Raw genomic sequence first — 27968 nt, forward strand, 5'->3', positions numbered from 1 at the left:
CGGTGCTGGCTGGAAGGGCCGAATGGCCTCCTCCTGCACCTATTGTCTATTGTCTATTGGAGGAGGGTGAGTAGGAGATGGGGGGGAGGGGGTCGAGGGTTGGTGGGAGGGGACGTGAGTAATGGGTGGGAGGGAGGGAGAGGGTTGGGTGGAAGGACGTCCTTGCTATTGAGGGAGTGCATTGTAGGTTCACCAGGTTGATCCCCGGGATGGTGGGGGACTGACATATGATGAAAGATTGGAGCGACTAGGCTTGTATTCACTGGAATTTAGAAGGATGAGAGGGGATCTTATAGAAACGTATACAATTATTAAAAGATTGGACAGGCTAGATGCAGGAAACATGTTCCCGATGTTAGGGGAGTCCAGAACCAGGGGTCACAGTTTAAGAATAAGGGGGTGGCTATTTAGAACGGAGATGAGGAAAAGCTTTTTCACCCAGAGAGTTGTGAATTTGTGGGATTCTCTGCCTCAGAAGGCAGTGGAGGCTGATTCACTAGGTGCATTCAAACGAGAGTTAGATAGAGCTCTTAGGGTTAGCGGAATCAAGGAATATGGGCAGGAATGGGGTACTGATTGTGGATGATCAGCCATGATCACATTGAATGGCGGTGCTGGCTCGAAGGGCCGAATGGACTACTCCTGCACCTACTGTCTATAAGGGATGGGATAGGGGGGAGGATTAGGTGGAAGGAGGCTGAGGGATGAGAGGGAGCGGGCATGAGGGTTGGGTGGGAGAAGGGAGGGGGCGTGAGGGTTGGGTGGGAGAAGGGAGGGGGCGTGAGGGTTGGGTGGGAGAAGGGAGGGACGAGGGATGTGTATGAGAAGGGGGTGAGGGGTGGGTGGGTGAGAGAAGAGAAGGGAGGGGACTGATGAGGAAGATTTGGAGAGCAGGGTAAGGTTAAAGAAGCATTTCAGTGAAGGTACAGTGCTTTGGAGATGATGGGTGACGGGCTTTGAGTTGGAAAGAATGTGAAGGGGAGGAGAAGGGAGAGAGAGAGAGAGAGAGAGAGAGGTAGGGTTTGGTGATGGAGATGGATTGGACGTGGAGGGGCATGAGGGAAACACACAGAGGCGGGTCAAATAGGAGGCTGGAAATGGGACTAATCCGAAATTAAATGGGGAACAGAGGGGGCATGAGGGAGAATGGGTTAAAGGGGAGTTTGATAGAGTAGGGTTGGGAGACAATGGGAATGATATAGGGTAGTTGGGAGGTAAAGGAGACATTGTTGAGTAGAAACTGATGTGAGAAGGTCAGTGGGTGCTTGGAAGAGGAGTAGAGGGAGGCCTTTGAGTGAGAACAAAATAAAAGGGTCTGGCATGTGGATATGCAATGGAAACCATCAGTTGATAGTCAGATTTGCTTCTACCACAATGTGGACATTGGACTTTGTCTTTGGAACTGAAGCACTATATTCTCCACTTGGTATCTTCCCCTTTGCTCTATCCATTATACTTGAGTTTGACTTCTTGTATTTATGTAGTGTATATCTGGTGTTTGGAAATCAATCAGACACATTTTTTCACAGTACCTCAGTATACACGATAATAATAAACCTATACCTAAACATTAAAAATGTTTGTGTGTCCTCTTATTGGTCCCAAAATAAATCTTACACCAACTAGAAATAAACTCTATATGTCATTGCTCTGCCCAACTTACCTGCTGATCAATACCATATAAGAACAATACTAATTGTGTCATTTGCAAACTTACTAATTATACATTTGTTCCGTATTGCATTCTTAGTCCCTTACTATCATTACACATGACTATCCAGCCAAATTTGGTTCTAATTACATCTACAGGTTTGCAGATGGCACCGACCACTGATGCACTATATTCTCCACTTGGTATCTTCCCCTTTGCTCTATGTATTATACTTGAGTTTGACTTGTATTTATGTATAGTACTGTGGTGGGCTGAATCACGAACAATGACGGAGTACAGGAAGGAGATAGAGAACATTGTGACATGCTGTCAGGACAATAACCTCTCCCACTATGGCAGCAAGATGAAGGAGCTAGTTATTGACTTCAGGAAGCACGGTGAAGAATATGCCCCAATTACCGTCAATGGTGCAGATGTGGAAATGGTTGAGACCTTCAAGGTCCTTGGCATTAATATTACCAATGATCTGTTGTGGACCAACCATATTGATGCGACATTCAAGAAGGCACACCAACGCCTGTTCCACCTGAGGAGACTGAGGAAATGTAGTATGTCTCCTGTGACTCATACACACTAACATAGAAGCACCATGAGAACTAGATTCTGCACTCTTTATCATCCCCTACACTATTGTACTTGAGTTTGAACTAATTGTATCTATGTATGGTATAACTGGTCTATTTGGCTAGTATGCAAAATAAAGTTTTTCACTGTATCTCGGTACACGTGACATTAATAAACCCATACCTTCCTACTTTCAACTTCGAAATCCATAGTATACTGTATTTAACAAACAATAAGGCCCAGTGCTCATCCCTGTGGTATGCCATTGGTGAAAGGCTTCTAATTGCATTTATAACCCTCCACTATTATACTCTGCTCTCTTTTGCATAGCACAGTTTTGGTTATAATTTACCAACTTGCTTTAGTTGAACAGTTTTAAATGAATTTAAGATTTCAGCTGTATAGTTCTATTAATCTACTTAGACATAAATCTTCCCACAAATTATAAATAATACGAATAATTAAACGGAGTACGGCTTCAAATTTTCATCAATGCCAAGGAGAACAGATGATTAATCTTTCTTATCGGTGGCATCATCAATTGCCCCAAATGCACTGCCCGACTAGCTTGCCTTTCTTCTCTACATGACATGCACCATCACCAATCCTCTTTGCAGTAATCATCTCTAATTGTATTCTGATTCAGAGGGTACACAGAGAGCAGTAGGGGCCTGAAATGCATTGCTGGGGGTAGTGATGGAAACAGATACGATAGTAGAATTTAAGAGGCTTTCAGAGAGGCACATGGACGTGCATGGAACGTGGATCATGTTCAGGCAGGTGACTACACATACAGGCTTGACTACACTTCTTCCCACCCTGTCTCCTGTAAAAAGTCTATCCCCTACTCCCAATTCCTCCGTTTACGCCGCATCTGCGCCCAGGATAAGGTGTTTCACACTAGGGCATCAGAGATATCCTCATTCTTTAGGAAACGAGGCTTCCCCTCTTCCATTATAGATGAGGCTCTCACTAGAGCCTCTTCTATATCCCGCAGCTCCACTCTTGCTCCCCCGCTCCCAGTTCGTAACAAGGACAGATTAATCCTTGTCCTCACCTTCCACCCCATCAGCCAGCGTATACAACAAATTATCCTCCAACATTTCCGTCACCTCCAACGGGATCCCACTACTGGCCACATCTTCCCACCTCCTCCCCTTTCTGCTTTCCACAGAGACCGTTCCCTCCGTAACATCCTGGTCCACTCGTCCCTTCCCACCCAAACTACCCCCTCCCCAGGGACTTTCCCCTGCAAACGCAGGAGATGCAACACCTGTCCCTTTACTTCCCCCCTCGACTCCATCCAAGGAACCAAACAGTCTTTCCAGGTGAGGCAGATGTTCACCTGCACCTCCTCCAACCTCATCTATTGTATCCACTGTTCCAGATGTCAACTTCTCTACATCGGCGAGACCAAATGCAGGCTCGGTGATCGTTTCGCTCAAAACCTTCACTCAACCTTAACAAACCTGATCTCCCGGTGTGAGCACTTCAACTCCCCCTCCCACTCCCAGTCTGACCTTTCTGTCATGGGCCTCCTCCATTGTCATAGTAAGGCCCACCGCAAATTGGAGCAGCACCTCATATTTCGCTTGGGCAGCTTACACCCCAGCGGTATGAACATTGATTTCTCTAACTTTAGGTAGCTCCTCTGTACTTCTCTTTTCCCTCCCCCTTCCCAGTTCTCCCACTGTCTTCCTGTCTCCAACTACTTCCTTTCTTTGTCCCGTCCCCTCCCCTGACATCAGTCTGAAGAAGGGTCCACCCGAAACGTCACCCATTCCTTCTCTCCTGAGATGCTGCCTATCCCGCTGAGTTACTCCAGCTTTTTGTGATATCTTCAGGCAGGTGAGATCAGTTTAACTTGACATCATGCTCGGCACAAACATTGTGGGCTGAATGGCCCATTCCTGTGCTGTACAGTTCTATGTTCTAATTGCATGTGTGGGTACTGGATATATGAAGATTTTAGTTTTTTTAGTTTAGAGATACAGCATGCAGACAGGCCTTTCCACCCACCTAGTCCACTCCAACTATTGATTACCAGTTCACACTAGTTCTATGTTATACAAAGTTGTCATCCACTGCCTACACATTCGGTGCAATTTTACAGAAGCCAATTAACCTAGAAACCCACACATCTTTGGGATGTAGGAGTAAACTGGTCCACCTACAGGGAAAGCCAGGTGGTCACAGGGATAATGTGTAAACTCCACACGGACAGCACCTGAGGTCAGGATTGAACCCATGTCTCTGGAGCTGTGAGGCGACAGCTCTACCAGCTGTGCCACTGTGCCGCCTTACGTTGCTCAATAGGACAAGTAAGACCTGCTTGTTCAAAGTGCATTAAAGTGCATTAATTGTATCTCAGAGAGTAGATCTTCAACTGCTGGGCTTTCATTTTGCCATGCGGCACTATTCACTTTAAATCGTTGTACTGGCATTCTCGGCGTTAACCCCAAACTCCTTCTGTGAGCATTTCTGTCTCGTGGAATATCTGTTGGTATTTAATCCAGTTACCACATAATCTAAGCTCTGTGTTCAGTACTTGAAGTATTGTCATCGGGAATGTTGGCAGCCCATAAATGATTACGTTTAGATGAATTAAACATCTGTAATATAGTATGGTCTAATTCCGATAATTTAATTCTGAAGCTAACTGTCCGGAAAAGACTGAAAGATATTGTTTGGGGAAGACTGATGAAATACGAACCACTGTGCAGTATCTGGGAATATAATTGCATTATCTGGAGAGTAGCTAATGTAGATATAAGGGTGTCATTGTCAATATGACTGGAGCGGTCTGTTTTATCAGCAAGTAATGTTTGCTTTGATATTAGCTATGATGCAATGAGATGAGTGAGTACTGAAGAGGGAATATTTTTTACCTGATGCCTGCAAAAAACCCTACATATTTCTTTATTCTTAATATTGGCTTAGTAAAGGTGACCTTTCGTTCTTTTTCTCTTTTGTGGCCTTTGGTAATAGAACATAGAACAGTACAACACAAGAACAGGCCCTTCAGCCCACAATGCCTGTGCCGAACGTGATGCCAAGAGCAATTCATACAGTGTGTTCCAGGCAGTCACCACACTCGGTGTAAAAACATGCCCAGCATATCTCCTTTAAAAACTTTGCCCCTCTCACCTTAAAGCTATGCCCTCTTGTATTTGGTTTTTTGATCCTGGGAAAATAGTTCAGAGTATCTACCCTCATTCCAGAGCAAACAATCCAAGTCTGTCCAACAACTCCCTATAGCAGATACCCCCTAATCCAGGAAGCAACAAGGTAAACCTCTTCTGCACCCTCTCCAAAGCCCCCTCATCCTTCATGTACTAGGACAATCAGAACTGTAACAATACTCCATATATTTGCCTTTTGTATTGAAAAGCTCTAAATTAATCATAAAGAGTTAACCCAATGCTTTTATGGTAATGGTACGCACCAGTACAGAGTATGGGCAGCTCTAACAAGTTTAAAATTATTATGTTTGTTTTCCGTCCATGTGACACATATGTTTATTAAAGGTGCGTACTGGCAGTTGTTGGCTACAAAGTAAGCACTAAGATAATCTATCTTTTAAAAAATATTACATCATCTCTAACTCGTAAGGCCTGTAAGACCTTCACTTCCTGTAAAAAATACTCCCATTGCAGTTTTAAACAGTAGTTATTAATGCTTAAAATATGTCTGCTATTTTTGCAGGTATCTTTTCCAACTCCTTTTTTACAAAGCTTGCAAGCAAATATTTTTTAATATTTTTAACCTTTCACTTATGCCCTACCCCAAGGACTTAATGTGCATTCATTCTCTTGAAGACACCAGAATCATAGAATTTTACAGTGCAGGAGAAGGCTACCCCTAAACAACTATCTAGATTTGAGGTAACGTACTCTGTGACTTCACTTTCCCAAGCGATCAGCCCTTATCACCATCAGGATGTCATGTTGCAACTTTACTTACTGATTTTCAAGTATAATAGGAACACACATTTACCACTGTCATTTCTAATGCGAATAATGGCTATATGTTATTTCATTTTCATGACAAAAATGTCATTAGGGATGAATTCTGCATTTTGAGACCCTGTGAAACTGGAGCATGTAAAATTGTCCCTACTGCAGATTAATAATCTGAATTCAAACACTTCTGTTCAGGAACACATGGTGGTGCTGTAGGTTATTTCATTTTCATGACAAAAATGTCATTAGGGATGAATTCTGCATTTTGAGACCCTGTGAAACTGGAGCATGTAAAATTGTCCCTAATAATCTGAATTCAAACACTTCTGTTCAGGAACACATGGTGGTGCTGTAGGTAATAAGAAAATTATTAATACTCAAATGGAAAAATAGGGGACTCCGCCATTAAGTATTATATCGTATACATTGTGCTGTTTGAATCCTATTCTCATAATAATTATTCTCTACGATCTCATCAGAGCATGTTAAGCACGGACATTGCAGGCAAAGGGCCTGTTCCTGTTCTATGTTCTATTTAAAATGCTGGCAGGGATTGACAGATAGATACTGAAAGTTGGAGAACCTAGCATTTGATTTGAATAGAATACTTTATTGTCACATGTGGCAAGGTACAGTGAAATTCTTTGCTTGCAAACCCAAGGTATGCAAATAGTCGCTCATAAAGTTACAAAGTAACCCAGGTCCCAGTACACCACGTCCCCCTTTGTTCTCCGCTCTTCCACTTCTCACGGCGGTCCCCCCACATCGGTTCCACCAATGTCCATTGCTCTTCCCCCTCCCCCACGGCCGTCCCCCCACTTCCACGTGTCCGTCCTCGACCGCCACATCAACCTCTCCACTAAGGCTGCCGGGTCCTCTCCGGATGCCTCCGTGGCGCCAACCCAAGCTCCAGCCGTGGGCTCCGCAGACCCAGGGGCCATTGACCACAAGCTTCGCCGACTCGCGAGGGTCCACCACGACCTGCGAGGATCCGGTCTGTGAAACCCAGGCTCAGGCCTACGAAGCTCCGACACCGCAAAGCTCTGGTCCGGGAGGGGCATGGGGGGGCATCATGTTGGGACCTTAAGAGAAAATTAATTACCCACTCGTTGACAAACTTTTCTAATTCTCTGCCATAGTGTGCTGGATATCAACACATATCAAGAGATTTTCAAACACTATGGGATTCTGGGATGTGGATTTAGACTAAAGGTATGGAGTGGAGGTGGAAAGTCAGTAGTGATATTATTTAATAATAAGGTGCACCTGAGGAGTTGGATTTCCTACGTATGTTTTCATTTCTTACGTTATTTTTCAGAATTGCGAGTAGATGGAGAATAGTTTTTGCCTGGAAGCCAAGAATTACAAGTAAAAATGTGAACCTATTTTTGAACTTTTTATGAACTCAAGATGCTCCAAATCAGATTTTGAAGTATAGTCACTGACAAACACAGAAGCTAATTTATAAATGAACCACATATAAGCAAGAAAAGTGACTAATTAATAAGTTAAATGTGATGGGAAAGCTCCAAATTAAGTTGGCACTGGATTAGATTGGTAATATTTAGTAATATTGTTGGTACTCAGTATTACTGAGACTGAGACTGACTCCCCTCCACAATCTTTGCACATCCCACAACCCTTTCCATTCATCACTTTAATTTCATGTTTCATGGATTTTATGTTTCTTATGACTGTTGGCAGATCAATTTCCCTCCAGGGATAAAGTTCTATCGTATTGTATCATATTGTATCGTAATATGTATCCACAAAGAACTTTGCACAAGACCTTTGCAGAGCATGTATTATTTATATTTTATTGTGCTAGCATGTAATTATGATCGGATCATCAGCAATATCTTAATGCTGAGTTCAATAGAAATATATTTCTGAATTGAAAGTTATATATTTGTCGCGATGATCTGATCTGGAAGAACACAAGATTAGTTATAACTGAAAATCAATAAAGACAATGGCATCTAACAAATGGCTATTGCACTATAGAAACATTTAATTCAGTCAAAAGCCAGAGTTACGCCATTTTCAACTGTTATTTAAAACCTGGCATGAATAACAGTGTAATTGAATCCTTCTTTGTATAATGTGTTGATTAGTATTTTGGTTCTTTGACAGATAACTGTGCTTGGATGAACTTGCATTTATCAACTTCTGTATTTTATAGCTAAACCATTTCCTAATATTGTGAATTTATATGTGAATTAAGCAGCTTGAAGGCAAATTGAAGAAAAATTCAGACTGTTTTGATAAATGATTAGAAACAGAATTGTTCATGCAACATTTAAGTGTAATTTAGACATTTCTCAATACTTTTCAATTTTATATCAAAAAGCACCGTCGTACCTTCTATGAATTTAAATTTGCAGTCTTATGCGTGACATGACTGAGATTGGAATGCCTCAGGTGATTGGAGAGCTACATTTAATTCTCATTCATATCACTTTGTCATTGCCTTTATACATTGTGTATTATTCACATTCATACACAATTCCTATTATATTTATATTGCTATTATAATTATATTCCTATATATGCCTTAAAGGAAATTGTAAACAAATGTAGAGGTAAAAACTCATCAGTTCTTATGTGCTTTATTGATGCTTCCAAAGCCTTTGATCTCTTTTAATTATAGAATGTTGTTTGTTAAATTGAGTCAAAGAGGGGTGCCCAAATACATTGAGAGTTCTGGCTTACTGGTATGCCCACGTGATTATGCAAGTAAAATGGGGCAATAGGGTCTCAGCCCCATTTGGGGTTAGCAATGGTGTCAGATAAGGGGGAATTTTGTCCCCGGTTCTTTTTAATGTCTATATTGATGATCTGTCCAAGCAATTGAAAGCCTGTAATACTGGGTGCATGATTGGTAATACTCTAGTGAACCATATTATGTATGCAGATGATCTTGTGGTCCTTAGTCCATCTAGTGCTGGTCTCCAGCAGCTCCTTACATATGTTCTGTGTAGGGTGTAGAACATGATATCAAATATAATGCCAATAAAAATGTTGTTATGATCTGTAGAAACAAAGCGGATAAATGTCTAAAATTTCCTGATTTTAAATTGTCTGATAATAATCTTAGTATCTGTAATAAGGTAAAATATCTTGGACATTTTATTACAGAACAAATGACAGATGATGAGGATATTTATAGGCAACGCCGCATGATGTATGCACTAGCAAACATTCTCTTACGCAAGTTAAGTGTGTGTACAGATGGAATGAAGATGTCTCTGTTCAGAGCACATTGTACACGACTCTATACTGCACACTTGTGGTTAAACTACAGAAAAGCAAGCTTACAGAGACTTCAAGTAGCTTATAATGATGCTATGAGAATATTACTTAAGAGACCTAGATGGTGTAGTGCAAGTGAAATGTTTGTGGCTGCAGGAGTCAATACTTTACAAACTGTCTGAAGAAACCTTGTGCATAAATTTATGTGTGATGTTTCCCTTGTATATTTTGATTGAAGGCTAATTTTGAAGACGCATGTCTTAATATAGGGACAAATTAAATAAAACAAACTATAAGTAAAAATAAAACATTACACCTTCTAAAATCTCTTTTTATAGTTCAGTTTTCAGGTGCCATGTATCAGGTAGGTGCCCTCTGTCAGAGAGTCTATTCAAATACCATGCCAACCTGGCATCAGTACTGAAAATATGGATAGATCTGAGTTCCAAATCTCAGCCATGAAACTTTCTCACGAATGACCCAGGATGAACTGCAAAACAAAGCTGGTCTTGTGACACTGTCGTGTGCCTCATTCTTCGCAGCCAGCTCCAGAAATGCTTCAAGGCAGGATCCCAGGCAACATAAGATAAGATGCACTGAAAGATTTGGCTCATCACATTGCAGTTGTATGAAACATTGGTCGGACCACACTTGGAGTATTGTGTACAGTTCTGGTCATCGCACTGCAGGAAGAGTGGGGTAGCATTTTTGATTCACTGGGATATGATCTGCAAGGGAGAGCTATAGTTACAAGGAGATCTTGGATAGGCTGGGTTTATTCACAGTGGCACAGAGGTTTATAAAATTATGGGTAGTAAAGACAGGATAGATTTTCACACTGAGAATGCTACTTATCTGGAATGAGCTGTCAGAGGAGGCAGTGGAGGCAGCTACAATTACAATGTTTAAGAAGCATTTGGATGGATACTTGGATATGAACGGCATAGACTGAAATGTCTAATGCAGGTAAATAGTGTGTATAAGCATGTTTCTGTTTCGAGAAACAGCATGGAATCACAACCTTCGGCCCACTGAGTCCTCGTTCACCATCAATCACCTATTCATCCTAATATTATGTTATCCCACTTTCTCATCCACTCCTAACACACCAGGGGCAATTTATAGAGCCAATTAACTTGCAAAACCGCACGTCTTTGGGATGGGGTAGGAAGCCAGAGCACTCAGAGAAAACCTGCGCAGTCACTGGGAGAATGTGCAAACTACACAGACAGCACTTGAGGTCAGGATTAAACCTGGGACTTTGGCAGCATGTGCGAGCCACTCACCAACTGCGCCACTGTGCTGCTCCAAACTCCATCATCAAGTTTGCTGATGACACTGTGGTGGTGGGCCGGATCTCCGACAACGATGAGAAGGCCTACCGGGAGGAGGTGGCTGATCTGGCACTCTGGTGTCAGGACAATAGCCTCCTCTTGAATGTCAAAAAAGCTAAGGAGCTGATTGTGGACTTTAGAAGGGCTAAACATCTAAGGATGTACCCGCCACTGGAGATAAATGGGTCTACTGTGGATAGGGTGAGCAGTTTTAAATACTTGGGAGTCCACATCAAAGAGGATCTGACATGGGCAACACACATTGCCGCACTGGTGGGAAAGGCAAAGCAGCGCCTTTACCACCTTAGACAGCTGAGGAAATTCAGAGTGTCTCCGAGGATCCTTCATTGCTTCTACTCTGGGGCTGTAGAGAGCATCCTGTCCAGCAACATCGCAGTCTGGTTTGGGAACAGCTCTGCCCAGCACAGGATGGCCCTGCAGAGAGTAGTGTGTTCGGCAGAACGCACCATGGGAACTACACTCGCCCCCCTGCAGGACCTATACATCAGGAGGTGCAGATCCAGAGCAAGCAAGATTATGAGGGACCCCTGCCACCCCAGCAACAGACTGTTCCAGGTGCTACGGTCAGGCAAACGCCTCCGCTGTCATGCTGTGAGAATGGAGAGGATGAGACGGAGTTTCTTCCCACAGGCCATCAGGACTGTTAACTTTTATAACTCCAGGGACTAAATTTTGTCTTCTCTGTATTAACTTTATTTATATGTTGTAACTGTAATTCTTTTTTGTGCACAATCCGCAGGCATTGCCACTTTCATTTCACTGCACATCGTGTATGTGCATGTGACAAATAAACTTGACTTGACTTAACTGCATCACAGTCATCCTGGAAAGGGCCCATTTCAGTGTTGTACATTGCTGCATGTTTCCACAAAAGATAATTAAGAAAATGTAAATAGCTTTGAGCTGAATTGACTATTCTTTTTGCTATAGAATTCTAAACATAAAATAAGTTTGTAAAGGTTGAATGTGCCAAAAGCTGAAGTCGAAAGAAGGGTCACAATCGTTACCGATCCATTTCTCCAGAGATACTGCCTGACCTGTTGACTTACTCCAGTATTTACCAACATCCACCTTTCTTTGTTTCTACATGGCCAAATATTTGATCTTTTCCTCCAATGTTGAGATGTTTTTGCCATCAAGCACGTAGCCACCCTGAACCGTTGGACCAGATACTAATCGCTGCAGCTCATGGTTGGTGACAAGCATTAGAGGGTTGAATTTAAAATTAAAGCAAAAAACAAAGATGTTGGCGGGTTTGGCAGCTTCTATGGAGGCAAATTGATGGATGACTTTGTGGTCAAGAATCTACATCAGGACTGAGTAGGGCATCAGGAAGGAAAATAGCATATAGAGCCATATGCAGATGCTGCTCGATCTCTGATTCCTCCAACAGTTTATTTTTTTGCACCAGATTTTAGCACCTGCCATCTCTTATGTGTCCAAGTAGCGATATGATGGTGGTGCAGTGAAATAGACTCTCTAGATCTGAATGAACAAGACATCCGAAAGCTTATCTATTCACCTAATTCGATGAAAGAATCAACAAATAAACACAAGAAGGCCGGGAGAAGGATGAAATAAAGTGTTGAATTCTTGAGTCAAGAGAAAGATTGGATTGACAGGGAGTTTAAAGTGGGTCAAGGGGGATGAAAGACATGACAATAAAGTCAAACATCTTGTCTGAAGAAGGGACCCGACTTGAAATGTCACCTCTCTGTTTTCCAGAGTTGCTGCCTGACCACTGAGTAACTCCAGCACTTTGTGTCATCGTTTTGTAAACCAGCATCTGCAGTTCCTTGATTATACACTGTTTCCACACATCTTTAAAATTTCCTAAAACAGTATACCATCTGAAGGAATGAGCCTCGTATAGTTAATTATGAATACCTAAGTAATTGATTAATATATGTGCTTGAGTTTAGAGATTATCTATTGTAGAAATTGTCAATTTCACAGTCAAGGAATGGCCATTTGGATGCTGTAAAATTGGTATTTCTGTGAAACTAAAAAGGCAACTGCACAACAATTCCGGGATGTTGTCATTCCACCACACATTTCCCTGACAATTTCAGTTGCTATGTAATAATCACACTGTTATTTCTAGTAGAAAAATCAGGAATATTCATTCCTTCCTCGACCAGGTGGAAAAATTAGATTTGCATTTATATCGCGCCTTTCTGGACCATCGATGTCCATCTTCACGTCTTGTGAAGAACGTGTTCCTATGTTAATGGCAGTGTGTTGATTTTTGCAGTCTCCAACGGCCACGTACTCCAGTGCAGGAAAGTCTTGCTGTGGACTGCTGTGTTGTAATTTGCACTGTCAACCCTGAATGAGCAAGAGTGTCTTCTAGGGTGGATACTATTGACAGAATGTCTGAACCAATCAAGGTGTAGGAGGGTGGAGTTTGGATAAGTAAGTACTGGGGAATCGGGGTGAACACCACACGCACACACACATATACTCACTGACACTCACACTCTACGGGTATGTTTCAAGCCAGGCGAGGGAACTCGGGGACTGATCAGCAGTGTCTTGCGTTTGGGTTACTCTCCTAGTCGCAATCACCTGGCTGATAAGGTGCTGACAGCACTTTGGGAAGCGCGGGGCAACAAGTTGGTAGCTCTGATTGACTTTTCCTGTTACACTATGCTACCTTTCGCCGCACAGCGACGCTAGTCTGCGCCTGGGGAGAGTATAGAAGGCTAGAGCTGCGAGTTAGCCCCACAATCAGGAAACTGGGCGCGAATGGTTCGGCTGGTGTTAGTTACATTAGTTTCTTTTGACAATCCAATTTCATCTGACTGTAAAATATCTCCAACCCGAGTTTGTTTGAATTTTATATTTGCGCGGCCGCTTATATCACATGTTTAAAGAAAACCGTAGGCTTTAAAAGTTGATTCTGGTTTGAATTTGTGCTAGGACGTGCGATTCTGCACAAACCTCTGTTGATTTTTCCAGGTACTAACGCGGGCTCCCCGATGGATGTGGAGAGTGATTGCCCTGCTGGCGAGAATGGAGATGAAATGTATACAATGGAGTTGTCTACAAGTGGACCGGGTGACATAAGAAGGGTAAAATAGCACATAACTATTTTTATTCAGAAGTAAGTTTTACTGTAAGTTTAGCAAACATTTTCATGCTATGTTACTGTGGTTTGACACCTCATTCTGAAATATATTGAATGTGAGCATTTAAGGTTTTTTTCTTGTCTATCATCATTCTTAATTTTCAAAAAATTGTGTAATTATTTACATAAGCAAAATGACCAATGGCTTGATTGTAATCAGGTATTGTCTTTCTGCTGACTGGTTAGCACACAACAAAACCTTTTCCTCTCGGTTTGTTCAACCTCTCCTTGGAGTTAATATTCCCTAATCCAGAGAGCATTCTGGTAAACCTCTTCTGCAATTTCTCAAATCTCCATATCCTTCCTTTTCACTGTATCTCGTACAAGTGATAATAAACTAAACTTAAACTCAACTCAATGCTGACGTGGCTAGCAGTCCTAAAGAGACCTGCTGGCTGCTGCTCACCCGATCTCCTTTAAGCAATCAGAAAGTGGTGATACCCTGAAATTCTTTGCATCACTTCTTTGCATCTTCTACTGCGTTAAGGCAGAGACTGTTAGACTTTTAGATATTAAGATAATCCAAGGATATGGGATTAATGCAGGAAAATAAGAACAGTAAAAATAATAATAATAATGCAAACATCTGGAGGACAGTCAAAGATGGAAATTAATTTCTTCAGCCAAGGGTTGTTGAATCTCTGGAATTCTCTGCCTGTCAAGCCGCTAAGAATTGTATATATTTCACAGAACGTAGAAATGTATAGCACAGGAACAGGCTTATTGGCCCACAATGTCAGGGCCAAACATGATGCCAAGATAAACTAATCTCCTCTGCCTGCACGTGATCCATATGCTTCCATTCTCTACATATCCATGTTAAGAGCCTCCTAAACACTATTATCATATCTGCCTCAAACACCATCCTTGGCTGCACATCCTAGGTACCTACCACCATCCATGTAAAAACCTTGTCCTGGTCATCTCCTTTAAACTTTGCCCCTCTCATCTTAAAGTTTTGCCCTCTGGTCTAGGAAAAAGGTTCTGACCATCTACCTATCTCTGCCTCTCTTAATTTTATATACTTCCGGCATTCCAGAGAAAACAATCTAAGTTTGTCCAACCTCTCCTTGTAACTAATACACCCTAATCCAGAGAGCATTCTGGTAAACCTCTTCTGAAACTTCTCCAGAATTTCCTTTTTGTCGTTGTTTAGTTTAGTTTAGAGATACAGCATGGAAACAGGCCCTTTGGCCCAACGAATCCGCGCCAACCAACAATCCCCACACACTAGCACTAGCCTACACACTAGGGACAATTTACAATTTTTACCAAAGCCAAATCAACCTACAAACCTGTACGTCTTTGGAGAGTGGGAGGAAAGCAGAGCACCCGGACAAAACCCACGTGGTCACAGAGAGAACGTACAAACTCCCTGCAGGCAGCACCCGTAGTCAGGATCGAACCCGGGCCTCTGGCGCTGTAAGGCAGCAACTCTACCGTTGCGCCACTGTGCCGCCCCCTATCCTTCCTGTAATGGGGCAACCAGAACAACACACAATACTCCAAATGTAGCCTAATGGAGGTTTTTAAAGACTATCATTCTTCTAAACCTGAGAGATTATGGATTAAATTTGCATGTTCTCTTTGCGTTTAACTAACACACTTTTCCAGAAATCAATCTGGTAAATCTTTACTGCACTTTCTTGATCAAATGCATTTCCTTCCTTACATAGGGAGTCTACGACTGCAACCACATATTTGTTCTGTCACTCAATAGGATGAGAGTTGATTGTTTACCTCATTGCCACTTTCCTGAATTAAGACTATAATCCTTTGATTTCCTTAATATCAAAAAGTCTATCAAAAGAACATAAGAAATTAGGAGCAGGACTAAGTCATTGACTCCTCAAGCTTGCCCCACCATTCAAAATGATCTTGGGTGATCTACCCCAGGCCATATCTCCTTTTCTGTGCCCTCAATTAACTAATCTTTCTAATGTTTGTTCACTGCCATTTTAAATACCACCGATTATTTCTGCTCTACAACCTTCCATAGTAGAGAAATCCAGAGATTCGGCATTCCCCAGATGAAGAACTTCCTTCTGAGCTCTGTCATGAATGGCCAACCCCAATATCCTAAATCTCACTCCGTTGGCCAACCCCTTTTCCTGAATCTCACTCCGTTGATCAGAACACACCAGCCAGGGGAAACAGAACCTTCCTCTCTGTTGGTTTTGCCCCATACCATCTGAGGCGTGCAGTCTCTCTCATTCCTTCAGATTCTGTTGGACACAAACTTGAAGTTGGTTGGAGTAGGTTGTTTGCAGGCAATGGATGTCCAGAAAGTGGGATGGTTTTAAAAGTGTGATGTTGTGAGTTCAAAGCATGCATGTTTCTGTTAGAGTAAAGTGCAAAGCAGGTGGGAGTAAGGAAGCTTGAATGATGAGAGAAATTAAGGCTCAGGTCAGGAAAAGGAGGCACATAATATTAAGGAGAATCCAAGGATTTTATGTATGTTAAGAGGAAGTGGGTAAGTAGAGTAGTAAGAGAGCCACTCACAAACCAATGTAGGCATCTCAGGGTGGAACTTCAGGAGATGGGCAAGGTCCTCAATGAGTATTTCTCTGTTTTTACCGCGGAGAAAGACATGAGTACCGAAGAAGAGAGTTAATGAAGATGTCTCGAAAGCAGTACGTATTATGGTCGAGGAGGTGCTGGACCTCTTCAGGTGTAGGAAGGTAGATAAATCTCCCAGATATATCTGAGACAACTATGAGAAACTAAAGAATGAATTGTAAGGGTAAGGCTGAGATATATGAATCATCATTAGACACAAATGAGGTGCTGGAAGACTGGGGAGTGGATAATGTTGCGTCACTAAGAAGGCCTGCCAGGACAAGCCTGAGATCTGTAGACCAGTGAGCGTAACATCTGTTACTGGAGAGGATTCTGAGGGACAATATATACATACATTTAGATAGACAGGGTCAGCATGGTTTTGTACAGAGGAGATCGTGTCTTAGGAATCTGAGGTTTTTGAAGAAGTACCTAAAATGTTTGATGAGGGCAAAGCCATAGACATTGTCTATATGGACTTCGGCAAGGCACTTGATGGTTCCACTTTGTTGGCTGCTCTGAAAGGTTAGATTGCATAGGGTCCAAGGAGAGCTGGCAGACGGGATAGAATATTGGCTTCATGGAAGGAGACAGAGGGTGATGGTGGAAGGTTGCTTTCCGACTGGAGGCCTGTGACTAGTGGTGTGGCTCTGGGTTTGGTGCTGGGCCCATTGCTGTTTGTGGTGTTTGGATGAAAATGTACAAGGCAGGATTAGTAAATTTGCAGATGACACTGAAATGGGCGATTGTGAAGATGGTATCAAAAATCACAGCAGGATCTATATAAGTTGGGCAGATGTGCTGAAGAATGGCTAATGGAGTTTAATGCAGATAAATGTGATGTGTTGCAAAGTCAAGCCAGGGAAGATTCTTCACAGTGAATGGTTGGGCCATTAAGTTCAGTTAATAATCTGTCAGTCATAAAATAAATATTTTGATCACAAAATGACCAGGCTGTCATTAAATGCTCATATGATTCATTAATGTTGTTCAGGAAGAAAATCTACAAGTTCTATCCGGTTTGGTCTACATGTGACTCCAGACCCACAAATGCATGGTTGAATCTTAAATGCCTTCTGAAACAGGCTGGCTGAACAGTTGCTTCAAGGATACTTGGGAATGGGCAATAAATACAGGCCTTTCCAGATCCTGAAAAAAAATGCATTAAACAAAAGCTACTGCCAGAATTACCCCACCCCTGCAATCAATTCAGTATTGGAACCAATGTGAGGACAGGAAGATGTGGTAATTATGCCAACAGCTCTCCAGTACATTCGACTTGAAGTGGGTTTTAATGGTGTGATGTTTTAACTGCCAAATACCCTTAGCCTTAATGTTTACAAGTGGGAAGTTACACTGCCTTAATTTGTGTTCATTTTTTAAAAGTCCTTTTACTCTATTTGTGTGAATGTAGCTGTAATGGTACATCTTGGTGGCTTTCAAAGGGCTTTTAAAGGTCACATGAGGTAAGTCTGAAGTCACGTGGGCTGAACTGCGTGGGAATGACTGATTTTCTCTCTCCTGAAACATATTAGTGATTCAAGTGCTTTTTACAACAGTCCAGCAGTTTATGTGATTATTATCACCAACACTAATTGTTGTTGTTCCAAATTCTAGACTATTAATTCAGTGATAAGATTTGTTAGCCCAGGCCTCTGGATTATTGGTAATCCAATTATTTCATCACTGTGCCACCTCCCAGATTTACAATTACTTCCGCCTAGAAAAATAAACAAAGCCCATCCCTCCAAGTGACCTTCAATCTCACTTGGAAATATACTGCTGGTCATTTATTATCTCCTGGAACTCTCTGCATGTTGTCACTAGCTTTACCTCGAAGACACCAGGAGTGCAAGGGAGCAACTCACTGCCTTCACCATCTCAAGGGTAACCAGAGATGGGCTATGAACCAGTGATACCCAGATTCCACAAAATGACTCATAAAAATCACTCATAGTGCCTTCACTTGTTCATTTTCATGTACAGGGAGAATGTACAAACTCCATACAGGCAGCACCCGTAGTCAGGTCTGAACACGGGTCTCTGGTGCTGAAAGGCAGTAACACTACAGCTGCACCTTCAAGCTGCCCTGGAAGTGCCCTGCCATGCTGTAACTAGTGGTGTGCCTCAGGGTTCGGTGCTCGGCCTTTATTGTTTGTCATCTACATCAATGATTTGGATGAGAACATACAGGGCAAGATTAGCAAGTTTGCTGATGATACAAAAGTGGGTAGTTTTGCAGATAGTGAAGATGGTTGTGAAAGTTTGCAGCAGGATCTTGATCAATTGGCCAGGTGGGCTGAGGAATGGCTGGGGAATTTAATACAGAGAAATGGGAGGTGTTGCTTTTTGGGATGTCTAACAAGGGCAGGACCTTCACAGTGAATGGTAGGCCTCTGGGGAGTGTGATAGAGCAGAGGGATCTAGGAGTGCAGGTGCATGGTTCCTTGAAGGTCGAGTCGCAGGTAGATTGGGTTGTCAAAAGGCTTTTGGCACATTGGCCTTCATCAGTCAGAATATTGAGTATAGAAGTTGGGAGGTCATGTTGCAGTTGTACAAGACATTGGTGTGACTGCCTTTAGAGTATTGTTTTCTGTTCTGGGCACCATGTTATAGGAAAGATATTGTCAAGCTTGAAAGTGTTCCGTGAAAATCTACGAGGATGTTGCCAGGACTAGAGGGTCTGAGCTATAGGGAGACATTGAGCAGGCTGGGTCTCTGTTCCTTGGAGCACAGGATAATGAGGGGTGATCTTATAGAGGTGTATAAGATCATGAGAGGAATAGATCAGATAGATGCACAGTCTCTTGCACAGAGTAGGGGAATCGAGGACATAGGTTCAAGGTGAAGGGGAAAAGATTTACTAGGAATCTGAGGGGTAACGTTTTCACACAAAGGGTGGTGGGTGTATGGAACAAGCTGCCAGAGGAGGTGGTTGAGGCTGGGACTATCCCAACGCTTGAGAAACAGTTAGACAGGTACAGGGATAGGACAAGTTTGGAGGGATATGGACCAAGCGCAGGCAGGTGGGACTAGTGTAGCTGGGACGTTGGCCAGTGTGGGCAAGTTGGGCCGAAGGGCCTGTTTTCACACTGTATCACTCTATAACTATGCTGGGAGATGAGAAGTGTAAGCAACAAATAACTCCAGATGGTGAAATCCAATAGGAAAGGAAGATGAGGCATGGAAATAAATTGAGGAGGCAGGGTGAGCAGATGGGGATAATGGGGGAGACCCAGAAGGAGGACTATGTGGGTGATGGACATATGGAGTAGGTGAGAGAGGAGACTGGGTAATAGGACATTCTGGGGGAGGGATAAAAGAGGGTGTGTGTGGGACAACCTGGGTAGATCAGAAGGAGAGAGAAGGAGAGCAAGTTATCTGAAATTGGAGAATTTAATGTTCATGTCGCCTGGCTACGGATTACTGAGGCGGAATATGAGGTGCTGTTCCTCTAATTTGCCTTTGGCCTCATCCTTGCAGTGGAGATGGATGAGGCGGACAGGTTAAATCGGTAGGAGCATTCAAATGGCTTGCAACCAGGAGCTCCGGATGTCCAAGGCTTCCGAGAGGCTTCTCAGACACCCAAGGCTTGGTGGTCTGCTGACTTGTCCATGTTTTAGGAAAATAAAAGATTGGAAGTGGCGGTTAAACTGAGAATGAAAGGGTAGTGGTTAGTCCAGCATCAGGAGACAAGTTGGGTTGGAAGATTGTGAGGTGCATTTGACTGAGGATCATCTGGCAGAGATCACCATGCAGGTAAGAGATGGTTAGTGGCTGGAGATGAGAGACAGATCCACATGTCAAGGATATGCGGCTCAGAGGTTAACGGGTCACAACTTGGGATGGGCATTGTTCAAGCAGGGGTTGAGCTCTGTTGAAGTGTGGGTGGATTGGTCTTTTACCTGCTCAGGCAGGACTCCTTTGAGTTAAACCGAAGTAATCTTGAAGTAGGCGTTGCATGCATGCATCATCATTTTAAGGCAGAAATAAATGGGCTGAATGGCCTAATTCTGTTCCTATTACTTATGACCATATCTGCATGAGCAGCCTGCAAATGGCATGTGTGGTTGAAAATCCTGTTCAGAGCAGTGGTGCAGAAAATTTCAGAGGCACCTATTGAAAATATCCCATCAATAAAATAAATGTGACGGGGATGACGAAATCTGTCATAAGAGAATGAAGAGGAACCCTTGGATGCAGGGTGGGAAGAGGAATAACCGTGGCAGTCTGTGGGCTTGTAGTGGATGTTGGTAGGTAATCTTTCTCCAGAGATGGAGACAGAGACAGAGAAAAAGGAAGGAGAAAAGTCAATAGTAAACCATGTGAAGGTGAGTGTCAGGTAAAAATTGGCAGCAGAAAAGTTGCCGTTTTTGAGTTCAGTACCGATGAAGCAGCAGCATCAATGCATGCTTCATGAAGTATCAGAAGACGACTTGGGGAAGTGAACCTGAGTAGAACTGAAACAACAGGTAGTGTAAGAAAATAACTGCAGATGCTGGGACAAATCGGAGGTATTTATTCACAAAATGCTGGAGAGAAGGAATGGGTGACGTTTCGGGTCGAGACCCTTCTTCAGACTCGAAACATCACCCATTTCTTCTCTCCTGAGTTACTCCAGCATTTTGTGAATAAATACCTTAGAACTGAAACAAAGTCTGTTCCACATATCCCACAAAAAGACAGGCGTGGCTTGGGCCTATACGAGTCCCATCAGCTACCCTTTTGATCTGGAGAAAGTGAATGGAGTATTATAGCTATGAACCTATTTGTTTGTCAACCACATTCTTCTACAAGTTCACTGATTCTAACTAATTTGTTTTGCAGAATTCCAGAATGCCAACAGGAAATTTGGCAACACCAAAACATCTTCCCTTTGATAACCTTGAATATCCATCACATCTGGATGGACAGCTGGAGCTTTTCCCTCACTGGCATTTTCCTGCTAAGCTAACTGGGGGCATGTCCGTAGTTGTATTCATTTACACTTTACTCAGGGATATCATTTATCCCTACATGACAGAAAACAAAAATGTATTTTACAAAATTCCAATTTTGGTCATGAACAAAGTTCTGCCAGTTGTTGCCATTATACTTTTGGCTTTAGTTTATTTGCCAGGAATTCTGGCAGCTATCTTCCAGCTTTACTTTGGGACAAAGTACAGACAATTTCCTCAATGGTTAGCTCGCTGGATGTTAGCACGGAAACAACTTGGACTCCTCAGCTTTTTTTATGCTGTTCTACATGCATTCTTCAGTCTGTGCTATCCTATGAGAAGATCGTACAGGTATAAATTACTGAACTGGGCTTATCAGCAGGTAAGAGCTACTGGAACATCAGGATATTTAAATTGTTAAAAGCTGCAGCTTTGTGAATGCTCATAAAAGTGAAGGCTGATTCTTTCCCAGGGAATGGAATGCTCTTTGGACTGGCAGTTTAACATCAAAAATATATATAATGACAGTTCAGTCAAACAAAGAAACCACATAAGGCATCCTTTTTTTTCACATACGAGTTATGGGAATGATGTTGCCTGTTTCTGCCTGTTATGGACATTATAAAGTTTCATCCATTAGAGATCATAACTGTTCAGTCATTTCATACAGCAGCATTAATCACAATGTGGTTTATTCTGGTCAACACAAACTAGATTTCAGCTCATGACCCAGATGTGAAAGAACATTGACCTAGAAATTCTATTGTGTGACACATTTTTTGTGTGGTGCGCAATGGAACTTTAGTAGGAACTCTACTGGGTTAATTGCACCAATAGTGCACTTCTGCATTTTATTTTATTCAGATCCTCCGTGTGTAGGATGACATAGAATGGAGAACAGTGCATGTTTTGAAGTTACACAAAATAATTCTATGAGTTGAGGCTCACAAACAGGACAGGTTTCACATATGGAAAAGGGTCTTAACTGGAGAGATGAAGTATTTTAAGCATTATTTAGAGTGAATGTGACCTTAGCTTTAAGTTGAGAGGAGCAAAGTTTAAAGGAGTGTCTGGAATGTGCTGCTGGGGATGGTGGTGGAGGCAGGTATAATAGTGGCATTTCGGATAGGCATTTAAATATGCAGGCATGGAAGGATAATGGTTATGGACCAGCAGATAAGAGTTGGTTTTGGCATCATATTTGGCACAGATATTGTGGGCCGAAGGACCTGTTACTGGGATGTACTGTTCTATGTTCTCTGAGCTGCTTCTGGCAGGTTTGAGGCATCCATCTTTTCACACCTAAGTGATTTGTTTAAATGTTATTTTTAGTCATCGGTGCCACCCACCTGTTTTCTCCCAATTCCCATTGAGCATCTTCTTAATTACATTTGCTCCCTTGTCTCCAGCTGTCTTCCTCAGCATTGGGAGTCAAATGTAAAAGGAAGGTATATGGTTAAACAAAAGGACACTAAGTGCTAGAGTAACTGCGCTAGTTCCTCTAGTTTACCTCACTCTGACAATGGAGGAGGTCCACGGCAGTATGGGAATGGGCAGGGGAGTTAAAATGGTTAGCAACTGAGAGATCCAGTAGGCCTTGGTGAACCGAGCGCAAGTGATCAGCGAAACGGTCGTCAATTCTATGCTTAGTCTTGCCGATGTACAGGATTCCATATTGGGAACACCAGATGCAGTAGTTGCGGTTAGAGGAGGTGCATGTGAACCTCTGTCTCTCCTAGAAAGAACTGCTGGCATTCCTGGATGGAGGTGAAGGAGGAAGTATAAGGACATGTGTTACATCTCTTGCGGTTGCAGGGGAAAGGGAAGGGGGTGGTTTGGGTGAGAAGGGATGAGTGAACGAGTATAGGGTGCACTACTGGCCGCCACATTCCAGGAAGGATGTGGAACCTTTAGAAAACGTGAAGACGAGGTTTACCAGAATGCTGCCTGGATTAGGCGGTATTGGCTGCAAGGAGAATTTGGACAAACTTGGATTGTTTTCTCTAAAATGTCTGAGGTTGATGAAAGACAGGATAGAAGTAATAAAATTACAAGAAGCATAGATAGGAAAGACAATCAGAATCCTTTTCCCAGGGTGGAAATGTTCAAGGCCATAGCATGTAAGGTCAGAGGAGCAAATTTTAAAGTAGAAGAGTGGCGCAAGTTTATTTTACACATGGATCATAAGATCATAGGTGATAGGAGAAAAATTAGGCCATTTGGCCCATCAAATCTACCCTGCCTTTCAATCATGGCTGATCTATCTCTTCCTCCTAACCCCACTCTCCTGCCTTCTCTCCATAATTTCTGACATATGTACTAATCAAGGTGAACTAAATAAAACCTATACATGGAGTGATAGGTACCGGGAATTTGCTGCCAGGGGTGGTGATGGAAACAAATACAACAGTAGCATTTAAGAGGTGTTTAGATAGGTACATAAAAATGCAAGGAATGGGGGGGTATGGATCATGTGTAGGCAGAAGGTATCACTTTAATTTGACATTACGTATAGACATTGTGGGCTGAAGGGCCTATTCCCGTGCTGTTCTATGTTCACAACAATTCTATGTTGCTGTTTCTCAGCACACTAGTCTTTTCACTTCTGATTATAATGATAAATTCTCAAGTTTTGAATGTCATGACCTGTTCCTTTATTCCTTTTCAAATGGCATTTTGTCAAGATTTCAACAATGCTCTGAATGCTTTTGTGGTTTAGAATACACGTTGATATCTGCTCAATGCAGAATGAATCATTGTGCTAAATATTTGCTAAGTTGGTCACTTTGGCTTGCATTTTCCTGACTCTGCTCCTGGACATTAACTCATTGATGCTGTAGGTTAAACAGGGCAGGTCCCCTAGCGCACTGGATAATATATGTTCCTCATTCAGTTTCACTTCATGCTTAACTTAATATCAGCATCATCACACAGGCTTTTAACTTCTTCATTTTATCTCCTGCTCCTCCATTATTATGCAGGACCTGGGCCTATACAGTGGGGCACTTACTGTACATCTCCAACAACCTGGGTTTAATGTGCAGGCAAACAAAATTAATTTAGTTGGCATCACAGATATTGTGGGCCGAAGGACCTATTCCTGTGCTGTACTTGTCTATGTTCTGAGGGTTCACTGATTTCCTTCCTATGATGATTGGCCACTCTAAATTGCCCCTCGAGTGCGGGCAAGTGTTAGAATCTGGAGGGAGTTGATAGGAATGTGGGGTCAATAAAAATGGGTTTAGTGTAAAATGAATGCATACAGACTCAGCTGAAACATTTTAGTGCTGTGTGACCTGTAACTCTGTGACTTTCCTAAACTCTGACATCTCTACGTAGCCTAATCTCTAGTACTTGGCTGGCACAACAATAGTCACCATCGCTAGGGGTTTCTTTCCCCCTGGAATAACTATTCATGTATGAAGGTCTTGCTATCCATTGTCTTGTTTCAACTGATTGGGTTTAAATAATTATTTTCAACATAATTCAGCTCCTTACTGCCTGGTTACTTTCTCATAAAATACATAGGAACATAAATGTGTGTCTTCAGCCTGATATGCCATTGACCGAGGTCACTGATAATTTCAATAAAGATCCCTTTTAAGCAAGCACATTGGAAAAGACCATTTTAGGTGTTTTCCTATTTGTTCACTTGGATGAGAATGAGTATTGATCTTCTGGCATTAATTAATCCTAATGGAACACTGCATTCCATGTCTTGCCATTTGTATGAACATATAGCAAAAGTAAAACTTCCTTCATTTTTTTCTTTATTATTAATTTCACTCCATTATGCTATCTGGTTCATAATAAACTTTTGAAATTTGAAATAATACCCCCAGGACGTGGACATGTTGCCACCTCACCTCCGTGGACAATGGTGGAGCTGAGACCATTAAACATGGCAATTCACTCAATCCTGATCCCTCTTCTCTCATTTCACAATCTGCCCTGATTTACAACCTTCTCAGGATGTTAGCAATGCACCCTCTTCACTGCAGCCTTACTGGATGCTATCTGTGTGGAGTTTGTATGTTCTCCCTGTGACTGCATGTGTTTTCTCCGGGTGCTTCAGTTTCCTCCCACATTTCAAAGATGTGCAGGTTGGTAGGTAAATTGGCTTCCGTAAATTGTCCCTACTGTGTAGGATAGAACTAGTGTACGGGGGATCGCTGGTCGGCGTGGACTCGGTGAGTCGAAGGGCCTGTTTCTATGCTATATCTCTAAACTATACTAAACTAAACTAAACAAATCTGTACAAAACAGGGCCTGCATGCCTGCAGAAGTGTAGAAGACTGTTTAGTCCCAACTAACTGGAGGGCAAGATCTCAGGAGCTTGATGCTTGAAGCCTGGAGTTTCCACAACAGGATTTGTACATCAGAATCAGCTGCTTACAGACCTTTTATGTATTAACCAGCATCTGCAGTTCTTTATTTCTGCAGAAATTTTCTTATTTGTAACTGTATGTTCAGGAGGAACCATGTTGAACGTTGCTCGGTGACTATTTGAGGAATGTTGCTCGGTGACTATTTGAGAAACGTTCAATTGAGGTAACTGCTTTAAATTTATAAACTAAGTGAACAATACCAGAAATTCTGTAGAAATGCAAATAGCAGACACACAATTTGATAAGCATTAGAAACTGAAGAATTTGCAGAATAATGCATTGAACTCACATTTAGTTTGTCTTTTAAGCATTGTTTTCACCAACTTTCTGGATTTGACAAGTATTTCTGTTATTTCAGATTTGAGCATTTATCACATGTCTCCAGTCAAGTAACATTAGTTCCTGATTCCATGGCATATAAGTTATTGGATTTATGATGGGAGTAGCCCTTTAAAAATAAAGCATGGATTTATTAATAGCACTGTTTATAAAGTTTCACTACACAACATATTTGGATAGAACAGGGAACTTACATTTGCAGCAGAACTATTAACATTATATCTAAATAAGGCATATCGATATGCAAGTCTTAAATAATTATTTGCATATTGTTATAATAGGTAAAAGAAAACAAGGAAAATGCCTGGATTGAAGATGATGTATGGAGAATGGAAATTTATGTTTCCCTGGGAATTTTGGGTCTCGCACTTCTTTCTGTTTTGGCTGTGACTTCAGTTCCTTCTGTCAAACACTCATTGAACTGGAGAGAATTCCAATGTATACAGGTAATTCTTTGACAAATATAAAATGGTTTGCGTACATTTATGTAGAGCATCATCACCATGGAGTGAGGGCATGTCATTGATTATGACACCCATAATCATATGAGACTACCATGGCAAGGTCTTATATTCAATAGAATTTCGAAATACAAGTACAGTTCTAGCAAAATGGGAGACATAATGTTTCCTCCCTACAGGCTATAGAAGATCAGAAGGAGATTTTTGTTAAGCAACATTTGTGAATCTCCTGTAGCTGATGAAGCAGGATTATGGATGCCCAGGATGAGAGGATATCCATGGGCCAACATCAAATACGATAATTGAATGTAGGTAGAAGGTTCTCCTGGTAGTATGCAAACAATGCCCTTCTAGATAACATCACATGTACTTCTTTATACACCCATCGAATCAAGTAATGTCCATAAATTTCAAACAGCTCAAATGACCATGAGCAAAGTTTTGGATGAAACTTACATGACAACTTCAAAGTTTTAATAATATACATTTTGATAATCATTGGAGAAGCTTCTCATTTGTTCCTGATATAGTTCTCCTTGGAGAAGCAATTATTTTGTACATGCTCTGATGTGGCAAATGGATGAGGTTCACTTTTGATATTAATGAAAGGTATTATCATTAAACAAAAACATTAACATTTTTATACCCTGTCTGTGTTACAGTCAAAGATGGGATATTGCGCATTACTCCTCTGTACTCTTCATGCACTGGTGTATGCTTGGAGAAAATGGGTGGAGCTCAAGTACTTCATCTGGTATACACCGCCAACATTTATAATTGCAGTTTTTTTGCCTGTTATAGTTTTGCTGTGCAAAACCATTTTTCTGTTCCCATGCCTTGCAAAACGATTGGATAGAATTCGAAGAGGATGGGAATGGAAGTCAAAGTATAAAATGGATCCTGCTCTTAGTACTAATGCCATGGAAGATAAGACAACAACTAAAGTATTAATGCATGCAGTGGGAGATCAACAATAACTCCATAGTACAAATGAATCAAACTCCCAATTGATTATTGTGATATATGTATGTGGAAAGTACATTAGTCTCTGTGTTCAACATCCTTCGTTCTGAATATCATTCCTTTTATTAAATGTTTCTTGTTGAGTTGTTTAAATAAGTAAAGTATGCACAAGTATACTACAACAATATTTAACATAGTTGCTAACAAAACATCACTACAAAGGCAGTTAGTTCATATTCCACACAATTTGTGCAGTAACCAAGATATTTTAAATGGTTTACACTCGGCATACAAGCTGATTATTGAAATGTTAAAAATAAAAAATAAAGCTTTTTAACTATTCAATATTGAATCCTGGCATCATATTTCTTATTCTGTTTGACAGT

At 41.8% G+C, this 27968-nt stretch overlaps 1 protein-coding gene across 1 annotated transcript; it reads left to right on the plus strand.

The window, feature by feature from the left end:
• The first annotated feature begins 13239 nt into the window (after positions 1–13239).
• On the plus strand, positions 13240–27596 carry LOC144609336 (STEAP1 protein-like). The gene is made up of 5 exons (XM_078427767.1): positions 13240–13292; positions 13767–13879; positions 21322–21813; positions 26440–26604; positions 27282–27596. The coding sequence occupies exons 2-5, from the start codon at positions 13787–13789 to the stop codon at positions 27594–27596; spliced, it is 1065 nt and encodes a 354-aa protein (XP_078283893.1). The 5' UTR covers positions 13240–13292; positions 13767–13786.
• Positions 27597–27968: the final 372 nt, after the last annotated feature.

Source organism: Rhinoraja longicauda, chromosome 2 (assembly GCF_053455715.1).
Source record: "Rhinoraja longicauda isolate Sanriku21f chromosome 2, sRhiLon1.1, whole genome shotgun sequence".
In the NCBI taxonomy this organism is placed as follows: Eukaryota; Metazoa; Chordata; class Chondrichthyes; order Rajiformes; family Arhynchobatidae; genus Rhinoraja; species Rhinoraja longicauda.